At 32.5% G+C, this 22,156-nt stretch overlaps 1 protein-coding gene across 1 annotated transcript in view; it reads left to right on the forward strand.

Moving 5' to 3' along the window:
* The window catches only part of Sik2 (Salt-inducible kinase 2), a 50,238-nt gene that overhangs the window by 4,751 nt on the left and 23,331 nt on the right, over window positions 1-22,156 (forward strand). The window contains exon 2 of the mRNA XM_073088738.1: window positions 14,029-14,145. Coding sequence (XP_072944839.1) covers window positions 14,029-14,145 — 117 coding nt within the window. The remainder of the gene's footprint in view (window positions 1-14,028; window positions 14,146-22,156) is intronic.

Genomic DNA, 22,156 nt, shown 5'->3' on the forward strand with positions numbered 1-22,156 from the left:
CGAATCTGATTGACGACGGAAATTAAAATGCTATATATATTTTTTATCTATATTTTTTACTGCAGTATTGTGCTCAGGGTTTAATTCAAACTAGTACCTAATACATATATTAATCACCTCATCATGATGTAGTCTCATACTTTGATTCAGTCTTAATAGGCGATTAAAGTCTGAAATGTCACAGGTCTTTGTAGCTCGCAGGTAATCGTACTTACCCAAGTGTCTTTAAACTAAATTCTACGAAATGTAAATAGACTTGTTTCTAAAAGATATCTTAATTATGTGTATATTTATGCTTATGGTTATCGACTTGTTTCTCGGAAAAATATGGAAACCTTCCACAGTTCTTAATATTTTTGGCAACGTGCGACCGTATAATGTTTTAATTGATATTATCTAATCTTAACTTGATATAAAAGTCAATGTATTTTAATTTTTACCGGTAATCCAATCCAGATCATTGGCCCTTCTGTAAGATAACTGTATGTTAAATAATAATTTGAATACGACTTTTGGAATAAGTATTTTACGTTAAATTGTCACGTCTAATAAACTAATAGTTTTCGTAATAACTGACGGTCTCATTTACATTGTTATCGTTATGTTCCCATTGATCGGAATGTCCACTAACGACGCACGTGACACTTGAGCCGTACTCACTAAATTACTTGCATTAAAATAAGATTGTTATTCGAAAAAGAACGTAGTGTTTTTATCGACAACTATTACCTAGCACTTAGTAAAAATCATAAATTATGATTCATGTAAATTAGTGAAGTGTTGAAATCTATTATATTAATTAATGTTGACATAATTAGAGTCACGTAATCATTATGAAGCCATTCATAAGTAAACTGAAAATAAAGCTAAGAGATTTAAGTCGGACAATTAGTGATACTTGTCACCAATTCCAAGGCGCGATAATTGCGATTTTTAAAAGGTCTTGTGTTTCTGCTTTCTGCTGGTGTTAAGTTTATAATAGCCGGCAGGTAGTAGGTACTATAGAACCCAGGCGTTTAAAGTAGTGCGAGTGTACCGCACAAGTGGGTCGTTGGCCGAATAGTCGAATACCGGCGTCTTTGTGAATGACTCACTCGCTGCGTTTTAAATGGACGACTGAAACTTTCATTTACTTTGAATAGAAACCACTTTTCGCATTTGGTTAAATTGCTACCACGGCCAAACACCTATTTCAGTCGTAAAACTGCGATAGACACTTGCATTTATTTGTAACGTATTCTCATATGCAGATATATTTATGGAATGTGTTTTCTTTTAACGTTTGTTTAGAAAGCCATTGATGACGCATAACAGAAAGTCATACGAGGACGCTTCGTTGAATGAATGCACCGAAATAACAGAACGGACGTCCTCGGCCTTCGCTTGTATGTGTGGCGATGCGTGGATGATGTTGCCGCATTAATGTATTTTCTATTTCATAATTCGGCTGCATTCGACAGCAATATAACCAGAAATCTGCAAATATTGTGAATTAAAACATTTGTGTATTACGTACTGAAATTTGATACCTGTTACCTAAGTAAACAATTTGGTTTACGGACATAGGTACGATTTGGTCTGATTTCCTTTTATAAAAAAAATGAAAGCATACATTCTTGTCTAGCTCAGAACGCTTAATGTCTGCTTTTACTTCAAAGAAAGCACTAATGGAATATATTTTATCCAAGGATATGTACCAACTTTAAAAACTGTTTATGGGTAATTTTTATTTAGGAAAACTCATGTCCTTTTTCTGCAATTTTGTAATACTAAGAAGCTTAAAAACTTTTCCAAAGTCAATTGTGAAAATAATCTTTTACCATAAGTGCTTAATGAGAGCATCTGCGAAATATTTCGAGGAACATAACCATCAATCAACGGTTCAGCAGAGTTGGTTAGTTGAGGTCGGCGGCGAGCGCTGCCGCGTCCAGAAATACCGCGGCATCGACCTTGCCTCCGAATGCACGCATCTTGTTTTTATTATTTTACATTTTTCCTATCCAACCATTTGAGCCAAGGTGACGGCCAGTTGTATTTCTACAGCTCATAGACATTTTTTGTAATTCTTTACGCTTAACGACAGTGAAACGTATGTGACACGGTTGATAAGATTAGATATGTACCTACTCCTCGAGTTTGTACTAGTTAAAATGTTTGTTTGTATTTTATATTAACAAATTCTGCCTTTATATTAAGATTATTGATTGACCAAGTTACTTATTTGTTTGTATGGTCATTTGGGGTAAAATGCCGAAAATAAAAACAATAAGAAAGTGTACCATTATAGGTACTTAGTGTAACAAATTCGCCCTCTTACCTGCATAATACAGGAGCTGAGCATGAAAACGTATCCTTTATTCGTGTATACGTCACAGCACATTATCGTAGACTTTTGGCGTTATCACGATCGATGAAGTATTAAGAATATTATCACCATTTGATAAAATATAAGCACTTTGTTCTGTGTACGAGGACATTGTAAAGTGATTTTCTACACAGATTCATATCTCACGCATTGCACTTAAGCAAGCGGCTTAATTAATTCTAAAATGTGTAAAGAAAGTGAGCATGCCTGTGATGCGTGACGGGTACATATAAGTCTGGCGAATATTTTGCCAGGAAATCGTTCCGTATGGCACGCGCTCCGTTTACACTGGGGCGCTTGAAAAATGTTCGCTTGACGCAAATGCGTTATCTATTTTGGAGTTCTGCGTCAGTAGCTCGGTCTTATCTGTGTTCTGCAGTCTGGCGGTCACCCTCAGTGCTGTCTTCTCCGTTTTAGTTGCGAAACTTTCTCCGTTTTTAAAAATATGTTGCGAAATTTAGCTATGCATTTTCCACCGGTGACGTCTTTTCGGTCTAGTGACGTCAAACGCCCAGCAAAAGTATCAGCTGTTCGCAAATATCACGATAACTGAAGTCAATATTGAAACTGACTGTTACATCAGAAGCTTGCTCGAAAATTCCTTATTTACTAGTCAGACATTGCTTACTCGGTCGGAAAACTACTATGTGTATAGTAAATGGAGGAGTCAGCCGTTTTTTCTTCCGCCTGAGAGACGGAGCGTTAACAAGCTATTCAAAAGGCCTCGTTCAAAACTATGGTCTACGTGCTTCTTTACAAACGACAATTGGACCTTTTAGTTTTAAACTTCCTAGAGCTAAAACTTTTATAATCATGAAAAACAAAGTTTTGTTGAGGATAAAATCTACTTACTGACAATTATTTACAGTATTTATAGCACACACACATATACAATCGTAGGGCTATTTTAGATGGGTTATCTTATTTATAGCAATTGGTTTTAGATTTTTTGTATCCATTTACATGTATACATTATTATATCAATGTAAACTAGGATGTTTTTTTATCGCGAGCACATGATATACGAATATACTAACAATAATATGATAAGGTCGGAACGGACACGTTATTTATTTTTTTTGACACGCCGTGACGTCTAAAGTTTATTTTGTTAATATTACAAAACGTGTCACGAATAACAAGACTAATAAGAATCAGTTATAGGTAATAGCCAAAGTTTCCTCGGACATTGGCATAAGGTATTATAAATTTGTAAAATCCACTTTAGACATTGGCTGTATTTTATCAGATTTAGGGATAACACAGAATACATCACTAAGCTCAAAATGTACAAATATTATCTATTCATTCTCTTGAATTTAGGGCAGGCTATAGTTACTTATAGTTCGATTAATTCAAATTTCCGGAGGGTGTAAATCGGAATCGTAGCTGTGGTTTATGTTCAGTAAGTAACCTAATGGACGAAGTATGTCGTCGAAATTCAGTGTTCTATTTTAAATGTTTTCACGAGGTTAAAACATTTAAAATATAATAAGTAATCGTTTTTTTGTTAATAGAAATATTTGTAAGTAATATGTTGTAATTATTAGTTATGGTACTTTATAGAATAATTCGAGTATGTACCAGTAGGTAGGTTAGTAGTAACTAACAAGAATTTTTCGATTACAGGGACCCGCATATGCGTTCCAGTCACCCATAGTATGATTTGATACCCATAGATTAATTAATTATAATTAACATCATTTCATTTAGTTGATAATACTGATACAGTGACGTAACAAATGTGATTTTAGACAATGCGGATAACTTTCTGGACCCTATTTTCTAAAACTATTGTTTTTCAGCTGATTGGACGCGTAAGTCGTAAGCATTATAAGCGTTATTTCAAGAATTGCCGAGATAATAGTTTGAAGGGTTTGAAAGGAGAGACACTTATATGAGGCGTTTCAACTTAGTCCTAAGGGGTGAAAGTGTATGTGTGGCCGACATAAGGTAGGAATCTAACCCTAATTATAGTTGATTATGGATGTCATTGGGCGGCAGTGACTGCATGGAATTAAGTGGACTGCCGGCTCGTTTGCTACTTCTATATTGTACATTTGAATGTAAAGTTGCTAAAATGCAGCCATCATATCCAAGAAGAAATGAGTATTTTTGAAAATTAATATGCGACAGTGAAGAAGTGAATTGAATTAAGTTGAGATGAATAAATATGCATTATATTTCATGGATGTATAATAATATTATACATTCTAAAAATGAAGGCAAGACAACGACAGTGTACTAGAATGGAGTGTACTACGCCTCCACGGCGTTGTTTCATATTACGTAAGTGGATAAGCAAGTGGCTAAAACCTGCCTAAGCCTACTTAGCCAGACACTGCTTAAAACTGCTTAAGCTTGGAAGACATAGCCTAGCAGTATGTAGTAGTTTTCAAGACATGCTCATCTTTACTTACGTACATTGTATTAATAGAAATTTCTTGCGTAAATAAGTTAGGAAAATACAAACATTGAAAAATACATCAATATTATAGAAAAGTGGTAGAGAAAGCACTACATATTTAGACTGATAAATTATTAATAGTCCTTAAGATCCAAGTGATCTTGTTAAAAATTAAAGTTACCTACTCATTATCCACGGTCCATTTGCTGGGTAAGGGTGAAAATTCTTTTAAAAAGGTTTAAGCAATAGTCCGCGCTGGCTATGTACACTGTACAGGTTGGTAGAGTGCACACGGCTTTGGAACTTTGCAGTAAAGTCTATGGCGGCTCAAACTCATACTATGACTGCCCTTTAAACTGTTTGTACGTGTAGCTACACGTAGCTACATCGCATCATATTCTTAATGCTAGGAGAAGGGGGAATTTGTATCCCTGTCACTCCTTCGCTCTCTCGCTTGCGTCTTTATATTGATCGTCGTCTGGACTTGTTGATCACTGTGAAATCGGCCGAGGTTCAGTCCTTCTGTCAGAAAAAGTAAAGCTTTGAAGGCTCGCTGAAAGGTAGACGCTGAAATTCAAAGTTGCTCTAGAAATGTAGGTTTCAAAAGAAAACTACTTGAGTTTGATCTAAAGAATTTTCGATTGCAATGACAAACTTTGCTGCTTCAACTAGGTAGAGACCATTTCCTATTTCCTCAAACTAAGCTAGGTATATTTTCAAATTCTATAGCCATCAATTCTTATTATGTAATAAATATGTACACCACAGGACCCCCTTAGCAGTTTTTATGTATTATTTCAAATACTATTCGATGTTATTAGTGTTTGTGTTGATTAATATACAAAAAGATTGATATGTTTCCTTATTTATATGTTATTTCTTTAGATGACAATACATTTAATATAATAACTTAAGTTCAATTTTTAGATAACTAAAAATATTCATAATACATTATATGCAACATTTAGCTTGTGCCTTCAATTCATGGGCTCAATCATTTGTGACTTGTACCGACATCAATTGCTTTAGGTACTTATTCCTTACGGTTTAATATCGTCTTACGAGTTATCACAATTAAAAGATAAGTATTGACGCAAATGTCTGTCACTGTGTTGTAATCGTAAATATTAAGCCCATGTGTTTATTCTTCAAGATATAAAATAAGTCGTATTGACATTTCCATTCTGACTTCATAAAGAGAATAATTTCTTGCTTTATTGCTTGTTATCTCACTTGAAACATTATAATATATTATATCTATATATGTAAGATATTCTTATGTATAAAGTGGAGTAGAGAAGTTTCCATATTAAAGTTTACTTATAAGCACAGGGTAGATCATGGATAACGATAATGACACACAGTTAAATATTATATACCTAATTATAATCTCCGACATTCTAATATAGTACATAAATTATACACCTCGCAGCGTAATAAGAAATAATTCTCACTTATAAGTGATGCATTTTGTAGTCACGACTTACGAGTATTGAGAATTATAATTAAACAAACCGGCGTATGATTATCAGGGGTTTGCTAATCAAATTACCAAGACTGTTCTCAAAGACAAACTACGTTACTTGCGTCATGCATCGTATTGTGACTTTTTTGTTTGTACGCTTATCTCTTATCTGTACCTACCTACATGTAAATAAAATGGCGACTTTAAATATGCATAGCGTCATTTACTTATCTCATTGAAAGAGGAGCACCTTTTGTTGCCAGAAATATAAATACCTATCTAGATTGCATACATTATATATGGATGAACTCTGCTGAACAGTGCTGATAACATGGAACCCATTTTGTTTTTGAAATATTCTAAAATGTCTATTTAAATCCGTTAAAACTTAGCGGACAAATCTGCCTCGTAAAGAAAATTTTATTTGGCAGTGTTGTTCTTACTTATTGTTGTTGTTATTGTTGTTGTTGTTGTTGTGTCTTGTTGTTATCTAGCTATAAAGGTAGTTTACGTCATAAACTTGCGTAGAGTTTTTCAATAGTTTCATAGACTACTAACCTGAAACTTAATACAATGTGCCACACCGTAAGGCACAACCTACGAGATGTATAAAGTGTATGAACATACCTATATAAACATATATGGATCAAATGTCAACGTTATCAAGTCGAGCTTAAGATAAAGCGGCGAGGCTGTTGCAAGAGTGTTACGTCTCGGAGACTTATCTACTGTCAATAGGAATGTCCACGAAAATAACAACATGATATGTGTTGCTTTTTTGACATATCTATTTTATTCTTCTCTATTTATAAATCTTCCTTAGGAATGTATGCTATTAACAGAGATTGTTTCCTACTTGTAGCTATCCTCTTGATCTTACTGCAAGTGTAAGTAGACAGTAAGTATAGTAGATTAGTACAGTAAGAGTGCATCGTTTTATTACATAAAATATGTCGTAATTTATATATCGTTTTTGGTGTGATTATCTGCCTGATGTTAATAAAGTACATGAGAATCTAGTACAAAGAAAGTAAGAACTAAGTAAAGGATTACAAACAGAATGTTAAAGTATGTGTGCCTAAGCTCTGCTACTCCGTGGGTAGAGTCTAAGCTGAAACGTCAGCTTATGAAGCGCTCTAGGCTGAATGCTGAGACCAACACTAGATACATGTATGTAGGTACATTATTTTTTACAAAAAAATACGTTCTGTAAAGGTTTCGTTTTATTGGGTCATTTAATTTAGCGGGTGTTGCCCTCAGCTTTCAATAAAGGTCGTTGGCTTGTCCTCACAATAAAGAGATTTTCTGAAATTTATCAGTATATAATGGTTAGCTGCTATACTTTATTGGATATTTTTGCTCTAAAGTTGAAAAAGTTTTAAGATAAACAACAGTTGTGGTTTTCAGATCTTTGTCATTTTTGATACATCTACAATCAAGATGGAGGTAGGATTTATGGACTAGTTTTGGATATTAGTTTTTAGTAGTTGGTTACATTGTATTTTTTATTAAAGTATAAACAATAAAAAAAAATGATAAATTATTACATAACTTGTGCTAAATCTATAAGAAAGCCCCAAATAGCCCGAATAGTAATATGAACAATCCTATCTGCTAGCTTAAAAATATAGCCAGTTTTTCTAGTTCGATTACACTCACACATCTTAGTTCATACACTAGCAGGCATGTAACATTGACCTCATGTCTATATAGCTCCTTTTTCGTATAAGAGTTCTTTGTTCTCTTGTTGGTAATTCGTATTTCGGAGCATGTAAATGATGTGGCAAATTGTGATCTCATTTTATGTTTAATGACGATGTTTTGAATGTCGTTTTCAATTAATGGGGTTGATATGAATGTACTTCATTGTCTAATAATTTAGCAATTTGGTCACATCTTAATTTTTATTACGATCAGAAAAATCGATTTATCAAAGACGTCATTGGAGACAACACTTAAAACGTAATGTCCTTTATGTCTCTTTTCTTTTACAAGTCACAAGATATTTTAGGAAGATTTAAGGATATGTTTATGAATTCTACTTTTTTCCTTTTTCTTTGTACTTAATTTTGAATAAATTGTCATTGAACTTGTAACTCTTTTGGTAATACAACAAAATGAAGATATAAATTGCTTGTTATAAAAATGCAACATGTATTAGTAACACTTAACATTTCGTTCTTCAGCACAAAAGTAGAAAAATCAAAGTATTTCTAGGCCCACCCCATTGTGCACCCGCGCCCTCGCGTCAACGCTTGAGTCAGTTCAATAACATCGGGTTATTGACCTAATGACAGGTGCTTGAAAAATACATCATATATGAATTATTACTACACCACTTATGAGCTATTTGTTGCCACACGAAGACCCAGATTTCAGTCCATTTTCAGTCTTAATTACTCGATGATAAAAACCACATAATGTGCCTTCGTGAATCATAGATACCACACGAGTAATCATGCGAACTGTTACAAATAAACTCTTTGAAGTACTTTTTTATAATAGCTACTTGTTATTTAGAAAAGTCGTTTTTGTTTCACGCTATTGTTGTTTGAGCATCAAATGACATAAAATATATTCAGGTCAATGTGTTACACCTACTTTTGTTTCTCTTTGTGTTTCATTAATGGGGTGTCCGCGCGAACACATACTTAAAGTTAAAAATAAAATCAATATTGTGTTAACAATATTATTGCACGGCTGCGATGTAAGATATTAAGAATTCTTGTCGTTTCATTTTATTATTCGTATTGGTGTACGAGGTTGAAACAAATTAAATTTGAATTGGGAAACGTTCAAAAATACATTTCAAATAATAGAAAAGTACTCACGTCGTGTTATTATGAAAAACTTTTACAGTACACAGCAGTTTATCATAAATGTTAAATCATTTTTGGGCAAATTATTAGTTTTAATATGTTTATTGTGTGGCTGTGTCACATACCTACATATATAATACATAGTATCGTGACTAGATAATCATGTAGAGTCTACATTGTACCTGTAGACTTTTGGTACTACATGCTCTGATGTTTATTTCTAGCTTGATAAATTAATGACTTTTGTCTTTGTTCAGATATAATCCGGATTTCATATTTTTATATAAATATTTAAGTTTAAGTCTGTCAAATAATGAAGTAGATATCATTGATTAAATACAATATTATGTACCTACACATAATAATGGATAATAAAAACAAAAGTACTTATTTACATACGTAAACTGTTTCTTTTTCCATGATAACCCCTGGGCCATCTAGTCTCGTGTATTAATATCCTTCTTTTAATACGTAATTAATAATATGACACACGATTGGTATACAATATTTATAAGTATCTTCAAAGCGATAAAAATATTTTATTAAACGGTGTGTATTTAGACAGTAAATTAACTATACTACACCACATTTGAACAAACGTTGTTGAATGGTATGAAACACCGAAGGAAGATTTGACAAATAAGTAGTGATAGCTCAGTATGTGTTAAAATACCACCACTATTTTTTACTCAATGAACCCAAACGGAGCCTAATGTTGTTTGCAGGCTAAACGGCATGAAGGATTTCGAAGATGATTTGACAAATAAAAATTCGATATTGTTAAAGTGACATAAAAATATTAAAAAAGAATATTTTGAGTGAGGTCATTTTATGTTCCGTACTCTTCTCAGAAAACTATTTTCCATTTGATACCCGCCATCTAGGGGTATTACCCGCTACCAATAATTGTTCCGCCATCTAGGGGAGACTTGATATATTGGACTTGGAAAAATGTTAGTAAACTAATCATGGATTGTGAAACCAAACCAATTTTTGGAATCCAGCCATCATTTTTGTTTTTCAATCGAAGTAATGACCTATTACAAATCGAATCTCTTGCGTTATCGATGAAGAAAATAAGGCGAAGTAACCTACATTATGTTCACACAATTATGAAAAGTCTGGGATGTCTTCCAACCCCTACTTGTGTATATGTTATTTACAAATCTTATGTATGAATAAGATAATATCGCAGCCTACTTTCACCTTCTGCATACTATACTTAATTGTGTAAATAAGCGGTTATATTTTTTAATGTTTAATTCACGTCCAACTAAACTAATGCGTTGGCAACAGCTGTTCATAATAAAAGTCGATGCTCGCACGAATACCTACCGCTGAATCCGTTTGTTGTTTACGGAGACAAAGATTTATCATTACTACTCGTTTTTTGCGATCCATCGAATTATTCGTTAATTGGTTCGCTAATACTGGCTGACTTATCTAGTTTACAAATGAAAGTAGCGGCACGATTTTTTTACTTTCTAAAATAGCAAATATTTTCACGACTATATTACTTTTATATTGCTCAAGAGCTTCCTTTTCCAACCTCAAAAACGAAAAATTGAAAATATATTAATAATAAGTTGATGTCGTCGCAAATACTGCAAAATATACATTTTCACGTTACAAATGGAAATCATATTAATGCTTCAATCGTTCCGTGGAACGCGCAGAGCTTTCAAAAGCTTGCGTCTTTTTAAGGAAAAGAATTTCGTACGGTAGGTAGTATTTAATTTTATTTCAATCTCATTTCACATTTAAATATCTTTTCAACCAAAAATGTATTTTGCAGTGCAGTATATTCTTAAAGCTGTTCAGGTATATTTTCTGAAAGATAGCTTTGAATGTTGTGTTAAATATTGAATTTAGTATTGAAATATAAAGTTGAGTGAATCGTAAGTTGTAAAATATATTATTCAAATAACGTGTGGTTCTTGTAATGGATATTGCGAATGATGTTCACGACCACAGTAGCGATTTGTAGAATGTGAAGTACGAGTCGAGTACATTTAAAGTACGTTCCACAACTGGATAGGTAAGATGTCGTATGGTATTTATTAAATATTACATATAAAAACAATTATCATAAATTCTAACTTGTGTAGAAAACAATAATATGAATAACAAAGTTTCTCTAGCAACGCTTTATGCATAGAAATATTGTGTTTCTTTGTGTTTTTATAGTGTAGTAAATGCAATACATTTTGCATTGAAGCAAAGATTTTCTATGGTAGGAATAGTACATAATATGATTCATTGTTTTGTGTTAACTGCCGGTAACTTCCGGATGTTTTCATTCGTCACAAACATTCTTGTGGGTACACCATAAAATAACCGTATAGAAATATAGGTACCAACAATTCAGACTTACTTTTTGAATAAAATAGCTTGAACAGTAGTTGAAAATAACTTAGTAGCGATGGCAATCTGGCTGTACGAATGTGGTCCGAACCTTAGTAAATTTGCCGACGATATTAATAGTAGGGCAATAATATGACAATAATGATTGGTGGTTAGCATTAACAGAGATGCAATGTAATCAAAGACGTTAAGTGAATAAGCCATTTGCATAAACGATGCTCTATACCTAAGGTCTTGCTGACGTAAAGATATGTGCGTAATGATGATATCAGATTGAGGCCAATGTCGGGACTACTGACCGCCAGTTCGATTCATATTTCTGCAAACACGCGTGCTCCGTTTTTTATCAACGATGCTATTAACGGGGTCTTTTGTTTACGAAACTTTAGTGCTACAATGGTTCATTCACTTTATGTTTCGTATGACGTTTTTGAGGTGCCTACTTAACATAAATTATGCAACTCACACTGTCTGGTAATCATAGGCGTGTATTAACAAAGGCACTCGTTAATCTACAAGAAACACACAAACATACAAGAATTACAATGACGGCTTTTTGGCTCTACAAAATTTTCAGATATTTTCTTGATGACCCTTTTTCGCCAATTTATTTGTATTGTTAGCAAAAATTCAACTGCGCAAACTCATGTTGGAAATGTTGGTAGGTGGAAACTATACAAAATTCAGAAAACGTGTTACACGTGCTATGTGCATGAATATGTTGGTGTGTGCACTATGATCACAAACAACATTGTGTGTTTGTCACCATTGTAAACCGATTACGTAACTTGTAAGGTCATCGATTCGTAATATAGGACGTAGCTTACGTCACGATACATAAAATCATGTCTAACGAATTTATGAGTTGTTTCTAGGGACGTTAAAATTAAATTGAAATTCCATTCATCAATACAATAATATTTAGGTTTGTTATGCTTGGTGTAGATTTACATTCATATTATTGCTTTAAATATCACGATAATATTGCGTTACTATTGGAGTGATAATTAACTTGTAAAACGCACACGATTTCGAATAATGAAAGATGGGAATCGGAATAAGTGTTATCTGGCATATAGCAGCTTATGCTTCAATATACATTTATTTTGCGCAAAAACTGTGATTTAACTTCAAATACAGTACAATACAAACAATTGTAAGTACTTCTAGATCCATTCTCGCTATAAAATTGCTGCAATAGGTACGTAACAATAGCGGTACGTGCTCTGTTAATGTTCACGTCCGTTCAAATGGCTTTCTTTCCTATGGAACCTTTTTATTGAGTCGGCGGAGAGGTCGCCCAATCACGTCAATTGGCTCAATCGGCCGCAAGTGACGCTCGCTTGACGTCAGCGCCTCTTTGTCTGTATGGAAACAGCAATCACCGAATAACAGTACTGTTCCGCTGCTCAGTGCTAACATTAAAAATGCACACGTCCGATTCGGATTAACATGCGCGACCTTGTCTATTTGTACACGCCATATAAAGCGATGCGTACGCTTTCCTGTCATTACTATTTTTACTAGTATTTACTCATACATACATATTGAAATTATGTATGTCAACAGATACGTAAATACGAACATCTTACACAAATCTGATATTATACAAAAAGTAGTTTCGAAAATTAATTCGATCGTAAAATTGGTTAATAAATATGAAATGAAAATTATAAATACTTACGTATAATGTTTGAAATCTTTTGTTCTATGATCGATTGTATTATTGTAAAATATTAAATGTATGAATGACACAACACTATTATTTTAAAAAAGTACAATTTTAAATGTAAGCAAATGACGAGTCGACTTTTTTCGTTAAAGTCTAGAAATTTTATATAATTTCTCACTTCTTACCTATATTTTTATTATTTTGTTGAATTTATTCTGATAAAATACATACATTTTTTAGAAAGATGTTGTATAAATTAATTTTTAGTAACTGTAGAACTGAGCATTGATGGAGCTAGCGATCGTCTGTGTTTATGTTGTTTATAAACATTTATCTTAGAATTCGGAAAATTCTAGACATTACGAGCATCTTCTCGTTAAATTCGGTTATCCGGTACACAAACAAACAAACTTGTTTAATTTCTAGGTACTTACCATCTAGCACACATTCAATTAAATCAATATTAGAAAGAAATAGTGATATTCTCACATCCACATCACATCCAGTTAATAGTTTAACAAAACGTAATCACAATAAAAAGTTCCTTATTTCTGTAAAACACTCGCCGTTCTGTGAAATTATTGTAAAAATTGTATTAAAAAATTGCGCAGTAAAAATTTGAAACATTCAATTGTTTTTCTTGTGTTCTACATTTGTAATTTTCTTTTTATGAATTTTACTTAATATTATGCCAGTATGATTTATTTATTTATTAAAAAGTAAAACGTTAAATAATAATGAATAAAAATAAAAATTAAGATAGCAATACAATTAAATTTTATAATAAAATATATGCATTACTTTATGGAAATCATATTACCTGAGATACCAACTTAATATGGCGACGTGGAAGATATAGTCTAGTTAGATGTAGGTATGTTAATACATTTATTGAATCTAGGTATTAATGTGTCATAATATTTTTCTTTGTTACAGGTAGCAATTAAGATAATAGATAAATCACAATTAGACGCCAGCAATCTTCAGAAAGTCTACAGAGAAGTGGATATAATGAAGAGGCTGGACCATCCTCATATAATTAAGCTTTATCAGGTGAGTTTACTATTACTTACTATAAACAACAAAACAGAAAATGTAAACTATTATTTACTTAAACAATTAACAACGCAAACAACGATCACTAATAATAATGTGCAATAATTCATAAAGTCTTCGTCCACTGCAAGGGAGATTTATAAAATAAATAATTTATTTTTCTTACATTTTTTTATTAATAATGTATATTAAAGTTTGAATGGTAATGTTATGACATAAATATGAATCCTGAAAAAATATGGGTTATTGCAATTCTGGATCACACATTTTTTTTTGTTTTACTTAATTTAAAATTATCATGTTTTGTTTACTTTCCCGTGACCTTCAGAATGGAGTACGTCGTAGCGTATCGTGACGTGAAATAACGTCTAACAAACATGAATTTCGTAGCATTGCACTTGCACTGGAATATATCTTTAAGTTTATGAAGTGCTGTATCAGTTGCAAACGTTTTGTGCAAATAACTACCTACTATTGACGCACGTCCTTTATTTATATTATCTGCAAAGTATCTTTAATCTCATAAATAAGCGTGACGCTTCAGAATAATTACTGTAAATAAAGCTTACTGTGAATAATCGTTTGTTGCTCATTTACGTCATTGTGAGTTAAAAGATAATATGATATTAGGAGTTTATGATAGCGTATACACCTGTATTTCGGCAACTAAAAATCGCCGTCGGTAAAATAAAAGTAGAAACCAATTTAGCATGGCAACACATTTATTTTGTTACTGATAATGCATTAATCCGATTACTGAGATAACTTTTTAATTGCGTTTAGATAATTAAACAAATGGAAATTCAAACTTAAAAATATAATTTCTCGCATTCAAAATCTAATTGAACTGCTATAGTTTGCCTAGTACCTGCAGGCTGTCGATTAAAAATATTTAAAATAACAATAGGTACCTATAAAGTGTCGATGAAATTACTATTTAAGTTATGTATTATCGATTTTACAAAAAAAAAAAACATGTATTCGTCAACGTCGTTGTATAGCGACTATACGTATGAAAAAAAAAACCAATTAATAGGTAATTCAATATAGGTAATTCAAAGGCAAACAATATAGGTAATTCAATTGAACGTTACGTTCAATCCGCCGTGTAATTATACCGTTTGCGGACATTCGCTAGTTAGTGTTGACCGTGTTAATAGAAATTTGGGGTTGCCGTTACTTTAGCAAATTCGTGTGAATTAACATTGTTTTTATTTACTAAATTAACATTTGCCAAGTTGGGTTAACCTTTATGGGAAAATATTCACAAGCTAGACATGTGAAATAGTAATATTTCGTGTGCTAAAATTAAACATTGTTGTTTATTAAGAATTTTGCTAAAGGCAAAATATTTGGATATGAGATTGATTGGATAAATACCAGTAAAATCGTATACTGTGATTTATTCAACAATTTTCAGTTTCATTTTCAGTTTCATAAGAGTCATTACTACCTTTTGCATACATCTTGTACTGTTGCGTCTTTCATATATATGATCCAGATAGTTTTTAAATCTAAAGTAAGCAATTTTATTCCTAAAGGTTTATATAGTAGGTTTCCTAACAGTAAAATACATAATTACCAACTCACAACGTTGATTAAGCATAATCACGTTACTAGTTATAATGATTCGGAAAATTCCGTTTGAAGCTGACCAGCGATTAACAGTTAGACTCAACTGCATATGACTTGGATAATACTGAAGTTGTTGAACCGACAAAAACGGCACAACATTACTTTCACAGTTATCGTGAACATGAGTCGAGTTGTGTTAGATACTAAATGTCACGTGAAATCACGGTGTCACGCTGGTGGAGCTCTATGTATATTTAGCTTCATTCAGTACGGAACATGTGTGTGTTACCTGATAAAGTAATTGAAGGAGAAAATTGATATTTCTATTTCGTTTCAGTCATTGAATCTGACGATTTATACATTGGCTGTATATACTTGTATGTATATTATAATCGTTTATTGGGAATGGGGTCCTTATCATGTTAAGTCATATTTAGGGAGAGTCCTTACAAATTGGATAAACTGGAGGTGGATTGTACTTTCTTTATGTATTTTCTATACAAGACAGTCTTCGCAGTCTTTCTAATATTATGTTAGTGGCTATTGGTGTCTAGAGTTTTATGCTATTAACGGTATGTAAGATAACTGTATTGTAGCGTTCTTGGACCCTTAGAACTAAGTAACCTTTTTACCAATATGTGCCTCAATCCATCCCTTAAAATAGAAAAGTTATTAGTGACGTTAGTTCAGCAAGCCGTCGCAGTCAAGACAAAAACAATTCGACTATTCTAACATATTATACATTTATTTCGTGAAATCGTCGAATCATAACATAATAAATAATTTCGTAAATTAGAAAACTGGGGCTAACAGCTACAAGACACGGAACCAATATTTCACGAATGCACACAACTGATGAAGAAATATGAGCAATTTTCTGTTTCGTGGCACATTTTGTGATTGTACAACAATCATGAAATAACTGTATTTTTATTAGACTGTGTTGTATCACTAACCAAGATTTCGCCTTTGGCTTTTGATATTAGACAGTCCTAGTCTAGTTTTACTTTAGTTTACAGAAGTACTATGCTAATGGTTTAGTTAAAGCTTCCTACTGACCTCAAATCAGAATGGAGACATACCTACTTATCGGAGGCGTCCCAACTGAGTCGGGTGTATAGACGCATCTGTGATCAAACTCAGGTCGGACTCTAATCTTATCTGGGATTAATTATAGATGTCCATAGGCGGTAGGGACCACTTATTATGATTTGGAATGCAAGCTTGTTTGTTACTTCTATATTTTCTATTATAAAAGAAATACTTCTATCCTGTTCGTTTTTTGCTGATTTCACAAAAAACGCGTTCTCATTACATCGATTTCTCTTTAAATTCATAGGCGAAGCTAGCTCGTGTAACAGACAGCAGCTAGTACAATAGCCAATTGTTTTCTGTTTCCTCTTCCATTTCCGTTAATTATTAAGGCGTTATGAGTATCAGGCAGTGGGGCCTGTATTCTGGTTAACTCTAGCGTAATGGATCGGTTGTATACGTTATACAACGTCTATTATTGCATATTGTAACGTGTTATGATACATATTAGCGAAAGTGTAGTTATTATTAACTTGTCTCTTTCGATATAGGTGAACGCATTAAGCTTATCAGCGCGTTAATCAATTCGGGTTAGGTATATGGCAACACAAAATTAATATCATAAATCAGATGTTATCAGAATTTTAGTTAAAGCGACTATATGATACTTTTTACAAACCTATTTTATTTGTAGTTTAGGTAGGTACATCTGTTTAATTACACATTCTTGTTATTGAAGCTGAACAGCGTTATAAATCATTAGGCATTAAATCAAGAATTAATTATTTATTATAAAACTTTTTTCTACCACGATGGATTAGATAAATTTATAAATCAATATTACATAATCGATTAGTATACAAACACGCTTAAGTTATTCAAAAAATTTAAATCACATTTTTTTCATATATTATTTTAATATTTTAAGGACGCGTTAGTTAAAGAATATTGCAACACACGAATACGTCATCCCGTTACCAAGCAGACGGTTACGGCTTACTAAAAAGAGATTCTCGGTGGAATTAAAAAGACATTTCTAATTACTTTAATGGCAGTCGTGCTTCAGTCGGAAATCTACACGTAAATATAACCAATCATTTGCATCGTGTTAATGTCGCCTAATATGGTGGCAATCAACCATATTTGTACGAATCGATTTATTAGTATTTGACTTCGCGGAATATTTCAAACATATTTCATCACGTGTCTCTCGTACTTGTATACATAAGTCAGCTCCGTTGATGGACGGTTTGCATAAAAATAAAAGTTAAGAGCACGTGACGAAAGTGAGCCAATGGAATGATAACTGTTTATAAATTTTCCTCTTGGATATTGTCCTTGTTTGAGTAATTATTAAGATGTACCTACGTTGATTTATGTATATTGTCGATTGTATGAATAGGTACATACGTCGATAAAACATGTATGTAAGTCTTTTAACTTTAATACTCGTAAATGTTATACCCCTTTCTGTGTTTAATATTAATATAATTTCAAATAAATACAGTTAAAATTAAGTTTTCATTTTTCAAGCTTTCCAACAAGGGCAATTTGTAAGAGGTTAAATATATTTAGATTTACCAACGTATTAGGACAGCATCACTTAGGAGTCAAGTCACAAGAATACAAGTACAAGGTCTTGAATTGTCTTAAATTAACAAGACGGGTGTATGACCTTAAACTGATTTCGAAAATAATTAGTAGGTACTGCGTTACGAGTATGTTATCATAAATAGTTTAATCTTAAAATTCGTGAACGATCGCTAGCTGGTAATAAAAGTACCTACAACCGATACTATTTGTATATAAACTGCTATTTTTTATTTTTTTTAAATATACATACATCATCATCATATACATTTATTTAAATATACATACATCATCATAATATACTAACAGATAAACTGGGGTTATCCCCTATTATTTAATCAGCCTATGTATAAGTGAAGATCATCGTCAGAACATCATAGTAATTATTAATTGAAATGATTATAAGGAAATATTACGATTATAATAATATATAATGATATAATGACAAGGAAAATATTGGAGCAAGAACAAAGGTATATGACTGCTGAAATTAAGTGAATTTTCTTAAATGATGTGCCGTATTCGAAATTAATTATCACATGTTTTAACTGAAAAGGAAAATATCGTAATGAAACATATAACTTCAAGATTTCTCCAAAAAAGTTATTTAAGGTTGAAGTCCACTAAACCGCACTTGGCCAGCGTGGTGGTCACATTCTAAGTCCTTTTTATTCTGAAGCCCGCTCCACATTCTCGCGAGAATCTCGGGAGAATGTTGGAGCCTATACGAAAAAGGGGTTTTTCTCGTGTTCTCGCGAGAATCTCGTGAGAATCTCTTGAATGTGGATCTGGCTTGAGACTCGCCCAGCAATGGCACAACACTGGGTTGATTATGAAAATCTTGAATGAAGTTATCGAAGGTCTTGTATACAAACATTTCTATCAGCATGAATGGCGCTTCAAACAAGTAGTATTCGTGTCTTAACCGCGGAAGCAATGATTCCGGTAAATGAGATGTTTCCATTACATAATCAAATGCGCGTGCTTGGGTTTACAGCGTGATTTCCAATATAATAATATGTGGATAAAGTTCAATCTCAAATGGGGATTAATTTAAACCATTACTATACATTGACATTGACATAGATCTAATAATATATTATTTAATTTATGTTATTGACAGGTAGATCAGAGATCGATTGCATGTAATCTTAGATTGCTTGTCGTCTATGATTATGGATTGGATATTAATTTCGGACATTAGTGTTAATGATTTAAGCTTACAATTAAGCAAATTATGCACTAAACTTTAGTAAATTTTAAGGTCCCGATTCTTTGATTACCTATGAATAGCGATAAATGTTTTCAATAATACGCAATTTTATGGTTTATTATTGTAGCTAATCTTTTACATTGTATTATTATTACATATTGTATTTATGTGAATTATGTTATTATGTGTTTAGTGAGGTATAGTTTTGTATCTATTTATAATAGTAAAATTCGTAAAATATCCTACACCATTATTCATACTGTGTATTTCACTTCAACTAATAATCGAGATTATTCATACAAAGGCCGCGGAAAATTTGGATCGTATTACAATGGAATGGTAAACAAACAACGTAACCACAAACAAATCTGCATTAAAACGCGGAAGTGTAGATGTTATTCCTACCGGCTAAAAGACAGCTAAACAGACAGTCGTAAAATTGTAGATCTTCATAGAATATTAATGGAATGCGGGAGAAATGGAAACTAACATCTATTAAACAGCAAAAGAGATTGTTTGTTAATCAGAACTGAAGAAATGTTTTTCAATTTGATAGGTCATTTATTAAGGATCGATTTGGTCTACGTCACGCTATGTTCCATATGAGGTGACAAAATGGTTGAAAGAAACAGCGGGGTAAAGCTAGTTATTTCAAAAATCCTAAAAAGGTAAAAAATATTTTTTTCCATTCGGACTTCAAATTCAAGCATACAATTTTGCATATCTAAATCAAGTATTACTGATCAGAAATAAAACCTTTACATTTCCAATACAATAGCGCATGATCAACCTATTCAAATAGAGCCTTTAAGCAAATGTTGAAGAATTGAATGAATCGGTTGCTTAGTCATCGACTCGTTCGAATGTTTCGGTTCTTTATTTTTTTAGCAGCTGCTCGTCTCTGAGTGAGTGTGATTCACGAGATATTTATGTCTGGTTTAATGTTCTGGTTTAACGCTGCAAAGTTCATGAGCGCGGCTCGGAAGTCAGTTTGCACTACTTTGTAAAACGAATGGCGTAACATGTACGAAGTTTATGTGCGTTACGCCGTTAAATTTGCATTTTGTTCAGAATATATGCGATTTAGCCAAAATATAAGTAGTGATGCTGGTTTGTAATTCGGCGACGCTGGAGATGAGGGGTTCGAATCTAGATCTCTAATTCGTAGTTATGTTCGTATTAGAAATTAATTAAAATTTGCTTTCATGGAGATGAATCGTGAGGAAACTTACTTGAGACTTACTTGTTTAAAAAAATTATAATCTAAGATTTTGAAGTCTAACGATTTGGCCAGTGTGATCCAAATGAGGTGATCTATGATTATAGAGACGGCCCATCCCTCGATCAATAATGATATGTAATATGTGATATTATTATTTTGTGACTGGAAGATTTCACCTTTTTCATCCTTTCCCCTTCTCCTGTTTATGACTCGTCTATTTTCTTATATTTCTATTTACGTCCCTCTTCGGTTTTGCTTTAATCGTCCAAACTTTTCTCGCAACTTATACATCGCCCGTCCAGCGCATGGACTGCCATCCTGCATTACACTATATAAACCTAAGTGTCTACTTCAAAACTTTCCGTCCCTATTTTATTTTGTAAGAAGATTTCAAAACATACCTTTGCACATTAACGGTGATTTAAAACTCCGACTAAAATTAACAGGATGATAATACGAATTGATATTTCGCCAATCTCATTTTATTTCAATCAAAGAGACTTATAACTCCAGTGACATTGACACTTAAATCTTAAACTCCGTCTTAAACTCCAAATTGCTTTTTCTAATTGGATCAGGAAATGTGAAACAAGTTAAGCCTCCACTGGTATTCCAGCTCTGAACAAATTAAGATATTTCAATCTCCTTTCTTTGTAGAGTCTGTGATTAATCCGTAGCATTCTTGTGGTTTATTTTAAGGAATTGTTGAAATTCGAACGTATTTTTTGTAAGCCACAAAAGGATAATTAAAAGAAACTAAGCAATTAAAGTCTCGAGGTTTCAAAATATGTTTGATGTTTGAATACTTGTATTATACTTATGGCATTTTTTAAATACTTAGTAATATAAATATTCTGCAATCGTCCTTCTTAAATATATGTCTACAGAAATTATACCTGTAAGAACTTCCTAAATAATTACGTAGCGTTTTAACAAATGAGCAACATATTTGGTTGTAGAATCGAGTTAAAATAACAGGTACAATACATATAATATTATGTATTGTTTTGTTGTGATGACCGCATTTTGTTGACATTGGGTCTCAACTGAATAATTGATAAGGAACAGGAATACTCATTAAACTCGTGGAATCCGGTGGACATAAATATTCATTTTATTTACATATGATAAAAACAAAGTGGGAGTTGAATAATAGGAGTATCTGGGTTTATTCGTAAATTAATAGTAATTCTTACGTAATTACCGCAATTGTTATGTTTAACAATGGTTAAATTCCATAAATGACTAACATATGTTCTAGAATAATGTAACGCGTGCAATGTAGAGTTCACTGACTTAATATATTAAGTTAAACTTGCAAATAAAGATGTAACCGTTACGTACTTGTTGGTTTTTGACTAGTTTTTATCTAATTT

This window comes from Epargyreus clarus, unplaced genomic scaffold, assembly GCF_041222505.1.
Source record: "Epargyreus clarus isolate Ecla_fem2 unplaced genomic scaffold, WU_Ecla_fem_2.2 ptg000001l, whole genome shotgun sequence".
Lineage (NCBI taxonomy): Eukaryota > Metazoa > Arthropoda > Insecta > Lepidoptera > Hesperiidae > Epargyreus > Epargyreus clarus.